The sequence below is a fragment of the Astyanax mexicanus genome, chromosome 2 (assembly GCF_023375975.1).
Source record: "Astyanax mexicanus isolate ESR-SI-001 chromosome 2, AstMex3_surface, whole genome shotgun sequence".
NCBI classification, from domain to species: Eukaryota; Metazoa; Chordata; class Actinopteri; order Characiformes; family Acestrorhamphidae; genus Astyanax; species Astyanax mexicanus.
In genome coordinates, this window is record NC_064409.1 from 27,434,316 (window position 1) to 27,454,410 (window position 20,095).

The window sequence follows — 20,095 nt, forward strand, 5'->3', positions numbered from 1 at the left end:
TGGAAAAAGTTTATGTCTTAAGGGACCAGTGTTTAATCTACCGAAAATTGGAAGGAAATGGCGAAGCACAGATAAGGGGCAAATACAAGAGGGGAAAACTTTTTTTTTTTCAACACACTGTATAAGTGTTAAAAGAAGGATTTGGGGAAAGTCACTGCACTGACCGCTCGTTCATGCCACAGGTTTTTAGTGCCATGCAGAAAGGAAAATACTTGTTTTGTTAGTTACTACCAAAGTCAATTATTTAGGTAAGCCAAGTTACAAACAGGAGGAGCGCTATTTAGAGTTATATCTGATTTGTACTAAAGCTGCTAATTACAACTTTGGACGCCTGAGGGAAACAAGACAAAAGAATACACCTAAAAAAAGTCAGATGAGGCTGGAGACCGCTAGAATGGACCTGTTCAGAAGATTATGGACGGCTCGGAAGCTCATTGTCGTGGTGATGATTCCGCTGTCTCTACTGCCCCTGCCGCTTATCCACCCGAGCAGTGTAAGTGCTTCCAGTGTTTCAGTTAGAGTGAGAACAGACTCTGAATTTAAGAAACAGTTATGAGCAAAAACGGGTAATGTAGTCTTCTTAACCTTAAACTTTCTTTTTAACCTTCTTCTTAAAGTGACAGTCAGGTTTTAGGTAAGAATGTGTAATTGCATTAGGCATTCTAAAAAGTACTTTCATAAGGTGCATCGTGGTGCAGTCTCTTATCAGAGTCTATGCGTTAATGATTTTAGCGAGAACTGTAGTGCGCTCTGTTTCAGATTGCCAGCTCGCTTCAGCTCCTGCATTTCTTTGGTTTAATTTGTGAATTAGAAGATGAAGACTGAGTTTGCCATTTTAAAATATGTGTTCACAGTAGCTCTTCATCATCATGGTTAGCTCCACCAAGTAATTCAGGTAAGACTGGTGTTTCCAGGAAAAGATCTACCAGACACCTCTGGTTTTAGAATGTGGCTTTGCCGGCATGGTACCAGAAGAACACTGATGACACTTTATATAATATTTTGCTCTCTCTCCACTAAGAAGACAACTTCTTTCAATTTAAAAGAAAAAATAAGGGCTGCTGCTTAAAGCGAGAATACTGTTGCCTATAAATTTTTTAAAAACTATCTCAAACTACCAAAACATCAAACATGAGAAATGCATTACTTTAAGCTGAAATACATGGGACTTAACAAAAGCAGTTCCTTGTGCTGCAGTGATATTTCAAGCTATAAAGTCATGTTTGAGTCTTAATAGATACCTCCAGCTGCAGAGTGACCTCTTACCAAGTTGAAAAGTTTCCAGACTTAATATGAAGCAAGATGTTGCTAAGGATGTTGTGTTTTGTTTGCTTAAATGAAGCATGTATGTGTTTCTAAAGATAACTGTTTAAAATTCTAGTAGCTTTGACATGTGATGTTTGCTTACAGATTGTAATGTGGAATCTGTTAAATTAAACAAGCCTAAAACCTATTGTGATGTTTTTACAAATGATTTATAAAGCCTCCAGGATTATTGTAATTAACCACACACTCACAATTCACAACTAAATCTATAGCATTCATCAGAATAAATAACTCTTAACAGGCTTTATCTGTTCTGGCTGTTATTCCAATCAGACAAGTCATTGACGAGTAATCAGTGCCAGTTAGAGTGATCTGTCCTTTTGTACACCACCGCCCTTTCCGATTAGTTTTCCATCAAAAAGTAAACTAATTAGCTTTCTTTTGTCATTGTTAGAATTTTTCCCCTAATCAAGGGTTTGCAAAAGGATAAAAAGACAGCCTTCATCAGTTAAAATATATTGACACTAATCCTTTCTCTCCCATAAGGCAATTATTGAACTGTGCAGTTGTGTCAGACTTTAAGAGAGTGTCTTTATCAAATTGTTTTGCCTATAGAATAGCTCAAAGTTATAGCATGGTGTGTTCTTAACATATTCTTTGAAATAGAGCGTAATCTTATCACAATTCCATGAAGAGCAGACCAGTCAGAGTCAGAGCATGCTTCCTCACTTTATTCACCAGAAAGGGACAAGAAATCAGAACAGGAAGCGTTCCAGGTCAAAACACTTAATGGAAATCAATTGTGTCTGAATGGACAGATTTCCTTGAGCAACAAACAGATTAGAGCCCAGCAAAACACCATGTGCTGGCCTGGAGCTTAATCTGCCAGCTATGCACATTACTGTGGCTTGTCTTCACCTTTGAGCCCAGCTACAGCTGGCAGGAGACTGTGAGGGAGAGTTGTGAGGGAAAGCATGCAAAGCAAAGCTTTAGCAGGTTCACTTATTATGGCAATGAACAAAATGCAAAGTATTTTAATAAAAAAAAGTAGAAAAGCTAAATGTGTGAAGGACAGCAAGTGTTTGATTAGTCATATATTTGCAGAGCTTCAACAGTCCATAATCAATGCATGGCAGCGATTATGATATTTGCAGTATGGTTGTAGAATGTGTAAGTGGGTAATTAATTCTGCTTGGCTGCTTTTAGCCTGTTATGAAATCTGATTAACACATCAATATGAATCGCCTGACTAACTTCCTCTCTATTCCAGCCTAACAGTCATGTATTGTATGCAGAGAGCTAGACAAATGAAATCTGCACTCCAGAAGAAAAAGGCATTAAATTAATTCGCTAATTAAATTTTACGCTAATTTTACTGAGTAATGAAGCTCAGCACTGTCTGTTTTTTGTCAACTTGTGAACAGAAACATAATATTTACTGATAATGAGCACAACACTTTTATTCAAAACTAATTCGAAAACTAATCACACAAATAATAGAAATAAAGTAAAGTAAACTGGGAAATCATACATGTCATATAAAATAACAACATTAAAAAGGTAAAGATGTAATAAGAAAAGTTTCATGTTTGATTTTATGTTATTTAATGATTGAATTACAAATGTTGATAGCTAATCGTATGCTTTTGGTGAACCCTTCTTTTGTAGGAATCATCCTGTGCCTATGTGCTGATCGTGACAGCTGTGTATTGGGTATCTGAGGCTGTGCCCCTGGGAGCTGCTGCATTGGTGCCAGCCTTCTTGTACCCACTGTTTGGGGTCCTCAAATCAAGTGAGGTAAAGGAATTTTTCCTACTTATTTCCTACATATATAACATAGCGTTGGATTAAAGCCTTACTATTTTTTGGCAATTAACAACGGCAATTTGAAACAGCACCCCTCATCATACACACACACACACACACACCTTCTGTAGTGATTAGTATGGTTTGCCTAGATTAGGAAACAGCAGGATATATGTTCTCTGTGATGAGAAGTGACATGTTGAAGATCGTGAACTAAGCAACAGGGAATTCAGTGTATAGAGTGGCGTAAAATATTTGCCCCCTACAGAGTTCTTGTATTTTTGATTATCAAACAAACTTTAATATCAGAAAAAGACAAATATAAAAAGTACTTTTTAAATTATAATTTTATTTATTAACCAATTTAGCCCTGTGTGAGCCCTGTTTGACTAGGCGCCAAGTACGCCAAAGCTTGAGGTGACGAAAAGATGGTCGGACATTCTCCTTCAGGATTTTCTGGTTTCATCTATTACAGCCAGTTATTCAGGCACTGAAGCAGCAAAACAGTCCGAATCTGAATCGATATGTTAGTTTTACACCAGATGTAATAAGACACAGCTTCCAAAATGTTACACTTTTGTTACGTTAGTCCAAAGAATATTTACCCAAAGTACTCCTGGAGATCATCAACATGTGTTTAGGTGAATGTGAAATGGGCCTTTGTGTTATTTTGGGTCAGCAGAGTTTTTTTTTGCCTAATTTTCTTATTTTCATCCAGTCTCTTTCTTATTATTGAATCATTAACACTGACCTTAACTGAGGTAAGTGAGACCTGAAGTTCTTTAAATGTTGTTCTGGGTTTTTTGGGGCCTCCCTCTAGATGAGTTGTTCTTGCCCTTTTGAGATCATTTTGGTAGGCTGGTCACTCCTGGGAAGGTTCACCTGTGTTCCATATTTTCTCTATTGTGAATAAAAGCTCTCACTGTCGGTTGCTTGAGTCCCAAAGCTTAAGAAATGATTTTTTAACCTTTTCCAGAAGGATAGATGATCAATTATTTAGTTTTCTCATCTGGTTTAAAATTTCTTCTGATCGCAGAACAATGTGTTGCTTTTTAGCTGCTTCATGTTGTCAGACAGGTTCTATTTAAGTGATTTCTTGGTTCTGCAGGTCTGGCAGTAACCAGGCCTGGTTGTGGTTAGTAGTGAAATTAAACTCATTTTTCTAAAAAGTGTGATTAATTACAGGTGATTTATAAGGAGCAAACACTTTTTCACATAGGGGCAGATTGGTTTGGATAGTGTTTTTCCCTCAATAAAACATTATTTAAAAAGTGATTTTTATATTTACTCAGTTCATATTTTTTTGATATTAAAGTTTGTTTGATAATCTGAAAAATGTAAGTAAAAGAGAAATACAAAGGGGCCAAATAATTTTTCATGCCACTGCAATATTGTATTTTAAAACTTGGTTTCTTTTTCACATTAACTATTAAAAAGGGGATTTTTTTTTCATTCTGTCTTTTGAAATATTTTCAAACTTTGAAAGAGAGACAAGCAGGAAGTTTGTGTGTGTGTGTGTGTGTGTGTGTGTTTGTGTGTGTGTGTGTGTGTGTGAAAAAAAGAGAAAGGCACAGATGAGCTTGTGTAACAGTCCTTCACTGTAGGGTCCCTGTCATGTACTCTCTTGACCTTCTGTGAAAAGCTCTCAGCAGCACATCTTAGAAGTACTGCTGCGCACACCTGTTTAATTAAAAGTAACAGAGGGGAGCTATTGTACCTGAGGGTCTTTCCTAGTAGGGAGTAATTAGATAGATTTAGTATGTATAATAAATCTCAACACATGTATCAATATAATGTATAACTCAGGTTGAATAACTGTGTTTGTAAATTGAATTGTCTCATCTAAACCTTCATGCTATTTATGACACATCTATTCATAACTGTTTTATTATTCTATATTAGAAGTATCTACAACAATGCCAAACAAGGCTGCACTATTAAAAGGAAAGGGAAAAGTAACACATTTGTAAATGGGATTACACACATATAGCTTAGTTTTCTAAATGTTTTACTGTATGAGTAACTTTAATCTTAATGACAGAGATTACAAAACATTCTTCCTACGTTACTAATCCATTACAAGTGCATTACTAATACAATTATGAAGTTTAATTAAAATGAAAAAAAAGATATTTGGATAAATGAAATCATGGTCAATAAAGTTTGGCTTCCATTTACAACAATTTACAAAAATCTCTTTAACTTCAAGGTAAAAATAGATTTCTACAACGTGGTGTCAGTTAAATAAAACACAATGTTCAAAAGTTATTGCATAAATAATGAGCCTTTTTGAGGTGGCAATGCAATGCTTTCTGAATTTACTATTTAATGTTATTAACAGAGGTTACAGAACATTCCAAATTTAATTTCACTTGCATATCCATCATGTGTACCTTTTAATAGCATTTTAATAAAACCGACTGATACATTACGTAAACCAAAATGCTGCATCATGTGACTAAATCCCATTGACAAACTTGACAAAGCAACCTGTTATCTTAAGTCTGTGTAATCGTGTTTAGTAAATATGCCCTTTTTACGCAAGTCTACCCCTTTATGCTCCAGTTCCAACACTGCGTTAACCCCTTATGTCCTATTTCCAATTGCTTATTTAGCAACCACCAAAATAAAGCACTGGTCTTTTTATTGTTGGGCAGAATACAGAGGGCAAAAAACTTGTGTAGCAACAGATGAGCTCCAGTAAAATCCAGTGAAAATAAAGGTTGATTGATATTGTGAACTTATAGAATGGCTCAGTGACCAACAGGACAATGCAATGCATCTTCTGTCATCAACTTATGGTGTTCTATAAACATTTCTTGTGTGCCTGTTTTTATTTGTTTTTTTCAGGTGGCATCAGAATACTTTAAGGACACAACCCTATTGCTTATGGGAGTTATATGTCTGGCAGCCTCCATAGAAAAGTGGAACCTGCACAAACGTATTGCTCTCCGTATGGTCATGATAGCTGGGGCCAAACCTGGAATGTAAGGTTTTATTCACAATTATTTACAACAATATATTTAATGTCAAAGTAAAAACAGGAAGTAGTCAGTTAAATAAAAATATATGTAATATTTGTAAAAAAAAAAAAAAAAGGTTTGCATAAATGTCCAAACTAATTTAACAGTTGGTGCTGCTAATAATCACACAGTTAGTAAAATACAATAGTTTTACAATAGTGCAATGCTTAGTTTAATAAAAAGGTCAGTGGATTTCTTTTAGTGAAAAAAAAATATTGTCAAAAAGCATGTATTTGAAATTTAACTTTAGCCACAAAAATAGATTATGTGCTACAGTTAAATGTCTAGTTAGATTGTAGGATTACCTGTGGTGAAGTAGATGTAATGGGGTTCTGTGTATGGACTGATTCAAATAAATGAATCATATACATTTTGTCAAAAAATAGTTGCAGCCACATTTAACTAAAATGCAAACCATGTAAATAAGCAAATAATGCTGTGTAAGGCTGTGTAATGCTATTGCTTGGCCTGATTGGACACAGGATGATATTGTTTATGTTGGGTATATGGGAACAATGTTGGATTGATGTGTTACATGCTGGTCAGAGGTTTAAGTGTGACATGTCATTGTTGGCCAGATATATTTTAGGCTAATTTTAGGGTTGATGTGTTACAGGTTGGTTTTGGGTTTCATGTGCTGCACAGTGTTTCTGTCCATGTGGCTGAGTAACACCTCCACCACTGCCATGGTGATGCCTATCGCTGAAGCTGTACTCCAGCAGCTTATCTACACTGGCATCGCTGACTCTCACGATGACTCTGACACTGTGGAGACACAAGAAGATGAAAGTGGTAACAAAGTTATGCATAAGAACATCACTCATCTTTTATTAAAATATATAAACATTATTAAAAACACCTGCCGTTTAGTGTTGACATTTATCATAAGCTGTACCGGGACACTTTTGCAGATGCTTGTGTTCTTTAAGTCACAATTTGATCATCTTTGCAGATAAAGAAGAGACACTTCAGAAGAATCAACTTGAGCTTTTTTACCACAAATACAGGTAAGTGTTCTATAATAAAATAAAATAAAATAAAATAAAATAAAATAAAATAATTGATCATGTTTATTTGATTTGTGCAGCTGTGAAAAACCAGAACTTTGCATGACTGAGGTAGGACATGTAACATCATCTGAACTATAATACCACTGTTCTGTAAATGCACCAAACCTAATATTCCTTCTTTGTGCTAAAGGAAGCTAATGGTCTTGCACTGAAGTCAGGTCTGGGAGCAAATCTTCCAATTCAGACAAATGGATATTTACCTGAGGTGAGAAGATAGCAAGCTAAGCAATGTAGGACTATGAGCTGAACATTCATATTTCATCCCTCATTGCTTTCATTTTTCTTAGACTCCAATTGACATGCCTGTTCCAAAGAAACCGAAAATTCGGAGAGACTCCTTGTACCCTACCAAGAGGGACCACATGATCTGCAAGTGCCTGTCTCTCAGCATCACGTATGCAGCCACAATCGGCGGTCTAATCACCATCACTGGCACCTCCACTAACCTCATCTTTGCAGAACAGTTCAATAAGTATGTTTTTTATAAATTGATTTTACAAATTGAAAGATAATGACAAAAAATATTGAATTTCTCGTTTCTTTAAACAGGCAACTTTCTTTTTCCACAGCATATTACAGAAGCTACAATATTATGCAGTGAATTTCGTGCCAAATGTTTTATGAAAAAAATTGCAATCAAAATGTAAAAAATCAAAATGAAAAATTGTATGTTTCCAATTCATTGGGCTACTGAGTTAGTTAGTTACCTAGTAGGTGAACTAGTAAAAAACTTTTAAATGAAGCAGATATTTTTTCCAGTTAAATGTCATACAAACGTTATGTTTCATTTTATTTATATTTCTCTAAGAAAGTGTTTTACTCCATTAAAAAGCTCACATTAGTGAAGTGTGCTAAATATTTATGCGCAAAGTATGATAGTTACCTAGTCAGTGAATAAACTAGTTACTTACTCAGTTAGCTAGTTACCTAGTCAGTGAGCTAGTGAGTTCCTAGTTAGTAAAATACTGAGTTAGCTAGTTACTTATTAAGTGAACTAGTGAGTTACCTAGTTATTGAGCTACTGAGTTAGTTAGTTACCTAGTCAGTGGACCAGTGAATAACGTTTGTGTGAAATTTAATTGGAAAAAGTATCTGCTGCTGCTGTTGTGTACATGAACCTGTTCGTTCCCATGTTTGGAAGAATGTTTGTAACTGGTCAGTCTCAGAGAAGGGTTCAGGGCACAGACATCATATAAAAAAACAACAATGCTCATTTTAATCAAACATCTACCTATAAATAGCAAAATCAGAGAAACTGATGTGGTCTGTTTATAGTATATATATATATATATATATATATATATATATATATATATATATATATATATATATATATATATATATATTAGGGGTGTCAACATTAAAGCGTTAACGCGCGCTGTTAATTTGGAATCAGTAAGGCGTTACTATTTTTTTAATGCAAGTTAATTAAGACACCAAGTTTGACTCCTACTTCCGCCGTAATCTACCCCACCCCCGCCCAACACACTGATCTATTTTCTGGCTAAATGACTGAACAGTGCACTCATACGGTGTCCAGCAGTTACACTCCGGTTCAGACTTCCAGCTTAGAGCCGGTTAGATTCACTGAGTTACTCCACTATAAAAGTAACTAGTTACCAATAAAAGTTACTATTGAGTTACCCCCACCCCCCATGACGTTTTTATTTATTTAAATCAAGCAACAGGTGTAGTCAATCGTAAGTTTAAGGTTTTTTTTATCAACCTCACTGTGATCTATAGTTCTATAAATCCGTTTTCAGCTTCTCCTCCATGGCTCCAAGTGTGTGAGGCTCGTACCACACACAGCTGAACTGTTTTGTCGGAGGGCGGGGCTGCGCTCATGCAGCGGCTCTCTCGCATAAATGAATAGGATGCGCTGTGCTGGTGGACGGGGAGAGGGTGCGTCTTTCTTGCATGCGCGCCGCACTAACACTACAATTAAATTTTAAGTCGCAGCCCACAAAATATCGTTCTGCCGGCCGCAAGTTTGAGATCCCTGATTTAAAGTGCTCACTACACAATACTTTCTCCCTCTGAGGATGAGCCTGCTGACCTCTAGAGAAACCCTGGTCTCATTCTCCCCTCCCTTGTGACTCGCACACACACACACACACACACATTTGCGCCTTTGTCTGTATGCGAGAAGTTCATTGAGCGGCTAAAGTAACGTGCGGTAACGGGGTGTCGGAAATGGTATTGGCGTTATAGTTACAGTCAGAGTAATTAGTTAGATTACTCCTTACTGAAAAAAGTAACGGCGTTAGTAACGCCGTTTATTTCAACGCTGTTACTCCCATCACTGCTCATCTCTGATATTTTTTAAATATTCAAATTCATAAATCATATATAAAAAATCACAAATAAAAAGTTCGAATTCATAAATCCTCACAACCAATTTTACAGTCAAATTTATCATGCATTCTTTATTCCAGCACCCTGCGTTGATTTTTATCTCCCCTCAATTACAAGTATATATTATTATTTTAGATGACACCACTAATATACATATATTTGCATTTTACATTTCCTACATTCATTCTATTTACATTTAAATATCCACCATATAATAATTTATGTAAATTATTATATGGTGGATATTTAAATGTAAATAGAATGAATGTAGGAAAAACAAATGCGATTAATCACAGTTAATAACAGAATTTTGTTGTGATTAATCGGATTAAATTTTTTAATCGATTGACACCCCTATATATATATACATAAAAATTGAACAGCCAGAGGGTAAAAAAACAATGATGCAAACAATTCGCACAAACTTTTTGCATACAAACATTTTGTCTGTGTAAAAGCAGCGTTTAGACATAAATCATAATGCTCACAATGCACAAACGTCAATCCAATACTCTGTCAAACAAAAAAATATTCAACCTCTTTTTCAGTCGATACCCAGAGGCAAAAGTCATCAACTTTGGCACATGGTTCATCTTCAGCCTGCCGATTGCTCTTATTATGTTGGTGTTAACTTGGATCTGGCTTCACTGTCTGTTCCTTGGATGCAAGTAAGAATAAACCACTGCTGTACTAAGAACACCTTCTACAATAAATATAGTGTATTTACCCATTGATATTTATCATTTTTTTAAGAATAAATATATAACCAAAATTCTTATATGTTGTTTTCGGAAAAGCAATAGGAAAAGTACACTACATGTGCAAATGTTTGTGGACACCACTTCTCGTGAATGCATTCAGATGTTACAATAGAGACAGAATAAACTATTTTTAATAGTCTTGATTATGAAAGAAATATTACACGAGCAGTTGTCCTAATACTTTTGTGCATATAGTGTTAGTATTCCTGTACTGGTTTTCAGCAAAGTCATATCCAGTGTCTGATTTTTAAACATTTCAAAGTTTCAGAGAAACTTGTTCTTGGAGTAAGAAACGTAAAACCAAACGTGAAATCCTCTCAGAGAAAAGGATCCATGAAGAATACCAAAAGCTTGGTCCCATCAGGTAAAAAAAAAAAAAACGTGTATTATGTGGATTCTAGGCTGGATTTGAAGGTGAAATTCAAAATTTAGATATTTTTTTTATACCCGTGCTGTAGGCACTCAATTAGCTGTGTGTGTGTGTGTGTGTGTGTGTCACTGTTCAGCTACTATTTAATCCTTTTAGTAATTATTTTTTATAAACATAGCTGTATTTGAATTACTTACCTTTGTAACAATGGAACAACTACATTGTCTTTACAACCACAAACATTTATTATATTGACATTTTAATTGATAGACCAACACAAAGTAGCACATAATTTTCAAGTGGATCAAAAATTATACATGGTTTTCAAAACTTTTTATCAGGTAAAAATCTAAACAAAAAAAAGTGTGACATGCAAAAGTATTCAGGCCCCTTTACAGTGAAACCCATAAATAAAATCCAGTGCAATCAACTGCCTTCATAAGTCACCTAATTAGTTAATAGAGTTGTATGTAATTTTGTCTCAGTATAAATACACTTGTTCTATGAAGGCCTTAGTGGTTTGTTAGAGAAGACTAGTAAACATACACCACCGTGAAACATGGTGGTGGCAGTATCATGCTTAGGGGATGCTTTTCTTCAGTAGGGACAGGAAAGCTGGTCAGAGTTGAGGGGAGGATGGAGCTAAATACAGGGCAATCCTGGAAGAAAACCTGTTGGAGGAAACAAAAGAAAATTCACCTTCCAGCAGGACAATTACCCTAAACATACAGCCAGAGCTGCAGTGAAATTATTTAGATAAAAAAATATTTTGTGTTAGAATTGCCCAATCAAAGTCCTGACCTAAATCCCACTGAGCTTCTGGGACATGACATGAAAATTGCTGTTCATAATCAGTCTCCATTCAACCTGAGCTTAGCGATTTTGCAAGTTCAAGGGGTATGAATACTTTTGCAAGCCACAATAATTATTTTATGAGTATTATGTTACTACCTCGTCCTACTGTTAGGATGCATCTATTTAATGTTTATAATTCATCATCTAAAGCACTCACAATCTTCCTTGCCAAACAGCTATCCTGAGGTTGTGACTGGCGTTTTCTTCATTTTGATGACTCTTCTGTGGTTCACAAGAGAACCAGGATTTGTTCCAGGCTGGACATCCCTGTTTGAGAAGTGTGTTAAGACCCTATATACCTATACCTATACATATGCATTGTAAATTTGCTTTTATTTGCATTTTATATTTGATAAATACAACAAATGCAACAGAATGTCAATAGTATAATTTGTTTACTGTTTACAGTTACTGTGTATTTAATATCTAAGGACAATGAAAAAATTACTTTAGAATGTGTCACACTGTCACTAACAGCATGCTGCCTTGCAGGAAAGGCTACAGGACTGACGCCACAGTCTCTGTGCTGTTGGGCTTCCTACTTTTCCTCATCCCTGCACGCAAGCCATGGCCATCTGCGTTCTTTAACAAGTGCAAAGGTCAGAACTCTCAGCATGGCTCCTTAACACCCATAAACTTTCACCCAGAGTGCTTCTTTTCTAAATACTTAATGATTGCTGCTCATCAGGCCACAGATCTATTATGAATCATAAGCCAGGTGCAACTAAGGTTTAGACAGACAAAATCTATTTTTATTTTGTTAATAGATAATGCAGTGATGGCTGTCAATGTTGCAACATGGAAATGAGTTTGGGCAAATATGTTCTTGGCTATAATTTATATTCAATTAAAGATCTAGTAAATTGTACAACAGTGCCCATTCATGGCAATATTTGAAAAATCTCGTCTTCTGTTCATACAGTAGATGATGATGATGATGAAGAGGATGAGGAAGATCCCTTGGCTCCCATGATCACTTGGAAAGACTTCCTAAGATTGATGCCATGGGAAATTGTAATTCTGGTTGGAGGAGGTTATGCACTGGCAGCAGGGTGTAAGGTAACGTCATCTCTTAGAAGTCTCTGTTACCTTCATTTAGCATTAGGGATGCATGTGACTGTCAAAGCTTGAGTTCACTCTTGTGGCTAACCTTGCAGGTATCAGGGTTGTCCATGTGGATCGGTCGACAACTGGAACCAATGAGCGGCCTACCCCCATGGGCCGTCACACTGCTGGCTTGCCTGCTGGTGTCTGCAGTGACCGAGTTTGCCAGCAACCCTGCCACCCTCACAGTGTTCCTGCCAATCCTGTCTGCCTTGGTAAGGAAACATAGTGGACACAAATAGTATTAATATTAAAATAATGAACACTAAACCAGTCTGTGTAGGCCAAACTGCTTGGAAAATACACCATCCAGTTGAATAAACCACTTTTAGTAACACTTTGTTACATACCTGAAATGAGTATGTGATCATAATGATTGTCAGACACATAGTGCATTGTGTTATTAAAGGGAAAATTATAAGTCTTGTCTAGGGGAATGTCTTGAAACAGCTTTACATAAAATGTCAGGGCTTGTTTTTTTTATTCTTTTCTTGCTGAAGAAAGAGAAAGATTGATACATAAACTAAGCATGACTAGACTTCCTTAGTGTCCATTTTATCCCCAAATGTATATCTCAAACCAAGTTCTAATTGAAAGCACTAAAGTCTCTTTGTACTGATTTTTTTAACCAGTGTAGAAGGAAGCTGGACCATTTTTGGCTTTTTAGGCTAACACTGATGCGGCTACAAGAAACCAGTGATAGAGACACAGAAAGGATGTATAATACGACTGAACTTTTAAAGGTCAAGGACAGGCCAAGGTGCTTGATGAGACTAAAATGAGCCTAAAAACACCTAGAAAGATAACTGGTTACCCACAACTACAACTTCAAAGTAGAAAATTGAGAAATCACTGTAAACATCTGAATTTTCTGGAATTTGCCAGTTTGAAGCCAGAATGGTTGGGAGTTGATTCTGGGAGAAAAGGAAAGACAGCAAGTTAAAGACAGCACATTTAAGAATTCAACTGAAGCAAAGAAAGCAAAGTCCATTCTCTGGTCAATGTATGTTGATGTTGGTGTTGTGAAGAAAAAGGGGTGTGAGTGGCAGTAACACAGGTGGATGAAAAGGATTTTGGGGAAGGTGGAAGAATGATGGGGAGGGTTAAGGCAGGAAAAGATACTGGAAAGCCTGTGTGGGTCTGATGCTGAGTAGAGTTTAGATTCTCTGTCCCAGCCTGACCCAATGTCCAACCTGAACTGGGACATTGCTGGAGAGCGGTTGAAGTTGGGTCAAATGAAGACAGCAGACAAAGAAGAATGGCTGGCCACAGCTTGTCTGACAGTAGTAGGTTTAAGTCACCACACAAAGGAGGTGTTCAGTTCTTCCAGAGTCTCCCAGGAGACAGAGAAGGAAAAAAACAACAATAATTTGAAATTCAGTTGGAAAGCTTACAGTAGCAACATTGGATTCAAAGTTGGAAATTTTAAGATGTGAAAAAGGGAGTGGAGTAAAGTGCCAACAACTGGACAAGAACAAACCTGTGCCAATCTGTTGTGCAGAGTGAGAGATTGAGAAAGCAGATGACATTAACAGTGCACATGTATTCAAGTATTGATCTGAAACAGAAGGTCTGGAAACTGGATACAAATTCAGTTCCGACATATTTTTGCTCTGTTTTGCTCCATCTTGGAATCCTGAAACCCACCATGCAAATTTTTTTTGCCATATTTCCCTTTTCGGTTAATAACCAGTAAAAGAGCTACCCCCACATCATGAGAGTGCATTGTCTCTATTGCATACCTTTTTTAACAACTTAAAGCAGTTTGAGGCAGGTGTGTGATGATATTCTGCATGCAGTCTTCACAGTATATGTAATCGCCAATTGAACCCAATTGTTTACATTTAATTGAATCATCATGTTTTTTTTTTGATACACACTGATGTGACTCTTAACCTTTTCTGTCATTTTAGTCAGAGACTCTACAGATAAACCCTCTGCACACTCTCATCCCAGCAACAATGTGCGTGTCCTTTGGAGTAATGCTGCCTGTTGGAAACCCACCCAACGCAATTGTGTTCAGCTATGGGCATGTGCAGATTAGCGACATGGTGAGACATTAGCAGCCAATTTTTCTGACCCTGTACTAATATGCCAAGAATGATATAATATCAGCTAGCTATACAGAAGCTCACATGCACATTCAATGTGTGCAATTAATGAACGTAGTACATTGATAAATTGTTTGTATGACTCATTAGTTCTCCTGTGTTTCCACTCATGTTGCAGGTTAAAGCTGGTTTTGGAGTCAATCTGATTGGTGTTCTGGTGGTCATGCTGGCAATAACAACATGGGGTGTGCCCCTTTTTCAACTGACAGAGTTCCCTGCTTGGGCTGTAATGAGAAATGTTACTGGCAGCTTGTAGCAAAAAAGCATTTTCCTTCCACAGAAAATGATAAAGGACACATTGAATGTATGCCGAAAAGGTCTATTTTTTATTTTCTTATGATGGCCTCAGTTTGTGTTCTTGTGCAAAGTGCTAAAAGTGATTTCTTTGCCTTAGTGAATACAGGGAGTATTAAGGCATTTACTTTGGAAATGTAAACAAACTACACAGTTTGCATGAAGAAAGGTTATTACAAGTTATTTACATATCAGGGCTGTAATATGTCTTGAGGTGTAGTTTTGGCATTTAGACTGAGAGAAAAAGTTGTTTAATTTTACACTGTCTACAATTAACTAACAATAGGAAACCTAAATCTCTTATTTACGTTTTTGTACTGACTGAATGCAAAAAGTCTTGTTTAACAGATTTGCTTCTAGATATTTAGCAAATAAAATTTAACAATTTAATATGTTTTTTTTCAGCCTGTGAAATTACAGAATCAGGAAAAAAAAAACAATTGTGTTATTACTTACAGACCATTAACTACTGTAAATATATACTGAAATGCTTTATTACAATATGAATGAAATCAACAGTGAATCTATGTAAAATTTAATTTATCTGCAACAAACCTATGTTCCACAAAAAATATATATTTTCAAACCAAAATAAAAAGTACTGCCAGTGACTTGTATTAATATCACACATCTTTGAGGCATTTTAAGTCACATAATTCAATAATTCACAGAATGTGCAAAGAAACTGCTGCATCTTAAAACAACCACATGTAATGGGGATGCACAGGCTGTAGAAATCTGAAGGGACTCTTGCCATTGTGACCACAGCAGAGGTATTCCAGGCTCCAGCATTGTTGCCCATGTACAGTCCGATGTTCTATAACTTTGGTGCCCCCTCTTTAGGTTTGTATCCCTCTTTGTCAATTTTTTCCTTGTACTTCAGATAGTCTCTTCGCTTGTTGAAGTACTTCACCTGTCAATGCAAAATAGTACACACTTGGACTCTTTTCTTTTTAACAGTGTAAATACATTGTAAAGTTAGTGTTATCTGGATTAAAATCACTTGGTGGGTAGTACATCACACTGCATGTATAATGTTTGTTGGACTTATTCATTGCTTGAAGTGTATTTGTATATATACACAGTATTTAAATACAAATACAGTGGTATGAAAAAGTTTGGGCACCCCTGATAATTTTCATGATTTTGCATTATAAATCACTGGTTGTTTGGATCAGTAATTTCAGTTAAATATATCATATAGCAAATGAATACAGTGATATTTGATAAGTGAAACATATTTTATAGAATTTACAGAAAGAGTGCAAAACAAATCTCTATCCCATTTTCTACCCAATTTACAAGGCTAATTACCCAACCCATCACTAGTGATGCCCCAACAAAAGGAGCGTGAAGACTAGCACGTGCCTCCTCTTACACATTCATTTGTTATTATTATTTTTCTTGGCTTGCCACTTTGGGAACTATGACTGTGGTCTTCCATTTCCTCACTCTGTTCCTCACAGTGGAAACTGACAACTGAAATTTCTGAGATAGCTTTTTGTATCCTTCTCCTAAATCATGATGTTGATCTAGGTTTTCAGGTCATTCTTCAGAGAAGATACAAAGAGGAGAAAAACTTGCAATTGGCACCTTAACCCTTTCTCATAATTGGATTCACCTGTGTATATAGGTCAAGGATCAAATTTAGGCACCTGACTAATTTAGTTTAAAGAATTGTTGCACACTTTTTTGTAAATCCTATAAACTTCATTGTACTTTTCATACAGTCATATGAAAAAGTTTGGGCACCCCTATTAATTATCCTTTTTAGTTCTAAATATTTGGGTGTTTGCAACAGCCATTTCAGTTTGATATATCTAATAACTGATGGACACAGTAATATTTCAGGATTGAAATGAGGTTTATTGTACTAACAGAAAATGTGCAATATGCATTAAACTCAAATGATCTAAAAACAAAGATTGTTTAACATAGTTGTTCAGGGGAAGGATACAAAAAGTTGTCTCAGAGGTTTAACCTGTCAGTTTCCACTGTGAGGAACATAGTAAGGAAATGGAAGACCACAGAGACAGTTCTTGTTAAGCCCAGAAGTGGCTGACAACAAAATTACACAAAAATCATCAATGGTAACGAAATGTATTAACCAATGAAGGCCTAGATTTGGAGTCACACACAAAATTAAAGTGAACAAACACACTACAGGCTGATCCAACTTTGATGCAATGTTCTTAAAAGTTAAAATGTCTAAACCCCTTCTAAACCCCTGTATATAGCGATGTTACTATACATATATAAGGAAGTGGGAATTATATTCAGATATTTCCAGCAAGAAAAAATAGATACTAGACAATATTGATTATATTAGTAATATAATACAGGAAATTGACAAATCCTGCACCTAACAGCTGGGGTTATGCATAGGGCTCAGCCAGGATCTACTACTCACTCAACTAACAACAATAGCAAAACCACCACAATCTGATACTGGCTCGACAAGAATCCAGAAGCACAGCCTAACACTATGTTCATGGTCCATTGCCTCAACTGCCAAGTAACAGACCTACCAAAAAATAACCTATGAACACATAGAATCCCTCCTTAATCTAAGCTCACTTCCTTTAACTATGGCAACAACACACTTACCTAAGCACAATCACACACAATAAATCACATTATAAGTTGCGTGAGCAGAACACAGCAACCACTACCATCTGATACTGGCTCGACAAGAATCCAGAAGCATAGCGAACTATGTTCATGGTCCGTGCCTCAACTGCCAAGTACTCAGACGTCTACAAAAACTCATGAGACAAATTATTACAAGAGCAGGACCACACCAATCCCCTTCATCCAAACTTTAACACAAACTTCAGTGCAAGCTCTTCTCAGGGGTCATCAGGCAGGCACCTTCCTTCGTCAGTGTTTCGCTGAATTAGGCCCACGACACCTCCAGAAGGCTCAACAGTGAAGTCTGGCGTCCCAGACCCACCCCCCTCCAAGCCTGCTGTAGAAGCACAAACTCATTCCCTTCCCCACGTAGCCTCAGCCCTTCTGAACCACAACCACTGACTAGATCTTTCAGCTACATCTAACAACTCCAACACAAACTTCAGTGCAAGCTCTTCTCAGGGGTCATCAGGTAGGCACCTTCCTTCGTCAGTGTTTCGCTGAATTAGGCCCACGACACCTCCAGAAGGCTCAACAGTGAAGTCTGGCGTCCCAGACCCACCCCCCTCCAAGCTTGCTGTAGAAGCACAAACTCACTCCCTTCCCCACACAGCCTCAGCCCTTCTGAACCACAACCACTGACTAGATCTTTCAGCTACATCTGACAACTCCTTCACTACAGTCCTTAGCACACGACCTCTAATTCCGAATTCAGACAGCAGTCTTGTGGCAGACTTCGCAACAAAGCCTCTAGTACCTACCTCTACCGGTCTAATATACGCTTGCCACCCACGCTCTCTCACCTCAGCCACCAAGTCTGTATACTTCAGCCTTTTCCTTTCATAAGCTCCATCTACCTCGTCTTCAAACGGAACAGTCAGCTCTATAAAATACACTATCCGCTTACTTTCAGAGTACAACACTACATCCGGCCTCAAGGTTGTAACCAGAATGCACTCTGGGATCTGCAGTTTACTACCTACATCCACTAATAACTTCCAATCTCGTGCATTGGCCCACTTACCAGCAGTTTTCAAGCACTGTGCTGTTTCTCCACTATGCTGCCCCTCACGCACAAACGTTATTACCCTACTGCAACCTACCACGGGCATGTTATTAACTTCTAACCGTTTCTTATCAAGTGCACCTGCAAGAGATCTAAGTACCTGATTATGCCTCCATGTGTAGCGCCCCTGGGATAGACTCACCTTACATGCCGACAAAATGTGCTTCAGCGTGCCACTTCCTGCACATAGCTTACAACTTGGATCCTCACCCACCCACTGAGCAAGGTTTTGTGGCGTTGGCAGAACATCATATGTAGCTCCCAAAAGAAACTTTATACGGCCTGTATCCAATCCCCATAACTCTCGCCAGGTGATTCTCCGCTTCTCTACACTTTCCCATCTCATCCACTGCCCCTGTTTACTCTGCCCTGCTGCTTTTGCCCTCCTTGCTTCCTCCTCCTGCTCACGAATAAACCCTGTAACCATACGCCTTTTCTCAGGTGATGTGGCCTTGCCGAATGCTTTCCAAGAATCACCTAAACCTAATCCTGCCCTCCCATTTTGCACCTGCCCCACAACATCCCTGTGCTCCAGTGCCCTCCTTGCGGCTTGAGTAGCTTCTCGAGCATTCCACTTTCTCCCAGACCTAGTCACTGGTGCTGTTGCTTTAACCAGCCCGTCTTTTGACCCTAACAACTGCATTTCACGTCCTACCTTAGCACATTTGAACTCCTCAACCAAGCTCGTCAACGGCAGTTCCAGCATCCCTCTCCCACACCACGCCACACTACTAAGGCAACGCGGCACCCCCAACCATGTCCTTATAGCCTTGCTCATAACCCTTTCTAACCTCTCAACCTCAGAAATCGGAATATCATAAACTGTAAGTGGCCACCTTAGACGAGGCAACAAACCAAACTGCAGACACCACAATTTTAATTTACCTGGCAGAAAAGACTTATCAATTCTATTAATGGCCTCCACCATTTCTGTCCTCAACCCTTCCACCTGCTCTTTATCATTCAGTGCTGCAGTATACCACCTACCTAAACTCTTAACTGGCTTTTCCAATATAGATGGTATGACTTCTCCCTCCATCATAAACCTTTCTTGTATCAATTTCCCTTTAACGATTGATACACTACTAGACTTGCTCGGTTTAACTTTCATCCTAGCCAGCCTAAGATTATCATTTAACTTCCCTAGCAGTCGCCGGGTACATGGCACCGTGGTCGTTAATGTTGTCATATCGTCCATAAACGCCCTAACTGGTGGGAGCCGGGTGCCATCATGCAGCCTCTCCCCGCCTACGACCCACTTAGAAGCCCTAATAATCACCTCCATTGCCATCGTAAACGCTAGCGGTGAAATTGTACAACCTGCCATTATACCTATTTCCAGTCGTTGCCAAGATGTGACACACTCCCCTACACTAAAGCAAA

At 37.6% G+C, this 20,095-nt stretch overlaps 2 protein-coding genes across 3 annotated transcripts in view; one reads left to right on the forward strand and one right to left on the reverse strand.

The window, feature by feature from the left end:
- Window positions 1–16,054, forward strand: slc13a4 (solute carrier family 13 member 4). 2 transcript variants are annotated; one of them, XM_007237765.4, is made up of 16 exons: window positions 1–493; window positions 2,935–3,063; window positions 5,923–6,059; window positions 6,712–6,887; window positions 7,048–7,102; window positions 7,183–7,213; window positions 7,296–7,370; window positions 7,453–7,637; window positions 10,069–10,188; window positions 10,544–10,645; window positions 11,683–11,784; window positions 11,999–12,105; window positions 12,429–12,565; window positions 12,664–12,825; window positions 14,524–14,661; window positions 14,840–16,054. In XM_007237765.4, exons 1-16 carry the CDS (start codon window positions 374–376, stop codon window positions 14,975–14,977), a joined length of 1,914 nt encoding a protein of 637 aa, XP_007237827.2. In that variant the 5' UTR covers window positions 1–373; the 3' UTR covers window positions 14,978–16,054. The 2 variants fall into 2 exon arrangements, with proteins under 2 accessions (XP_007237827.2, XP_049330101.1); XM_049474144.1 differs by lacking the exon at window positions 1–493 and adding an exon at window positions 793–895.
- The window catches only part of LOC103022513 (cytochrome c oxidase assembly factor 6 homolog), a 15,730-nt gene continuing 10,659 nt past the window's right edge, over window positions 15,025–20,095 (reverse strand). Inside the window, exon 3 of the mRNA XM_007237768.4 lies at window positions 15,025–15,928. Coding sequence (XP_007237830.2) covers window positions 15,833–15,928 — 96 coding nt within the window. The 3' untranslated portion in view covers window positions 15,025–15,832. The remainder of the gene's footprint in view (window positions 15,929–20,095) is intronic.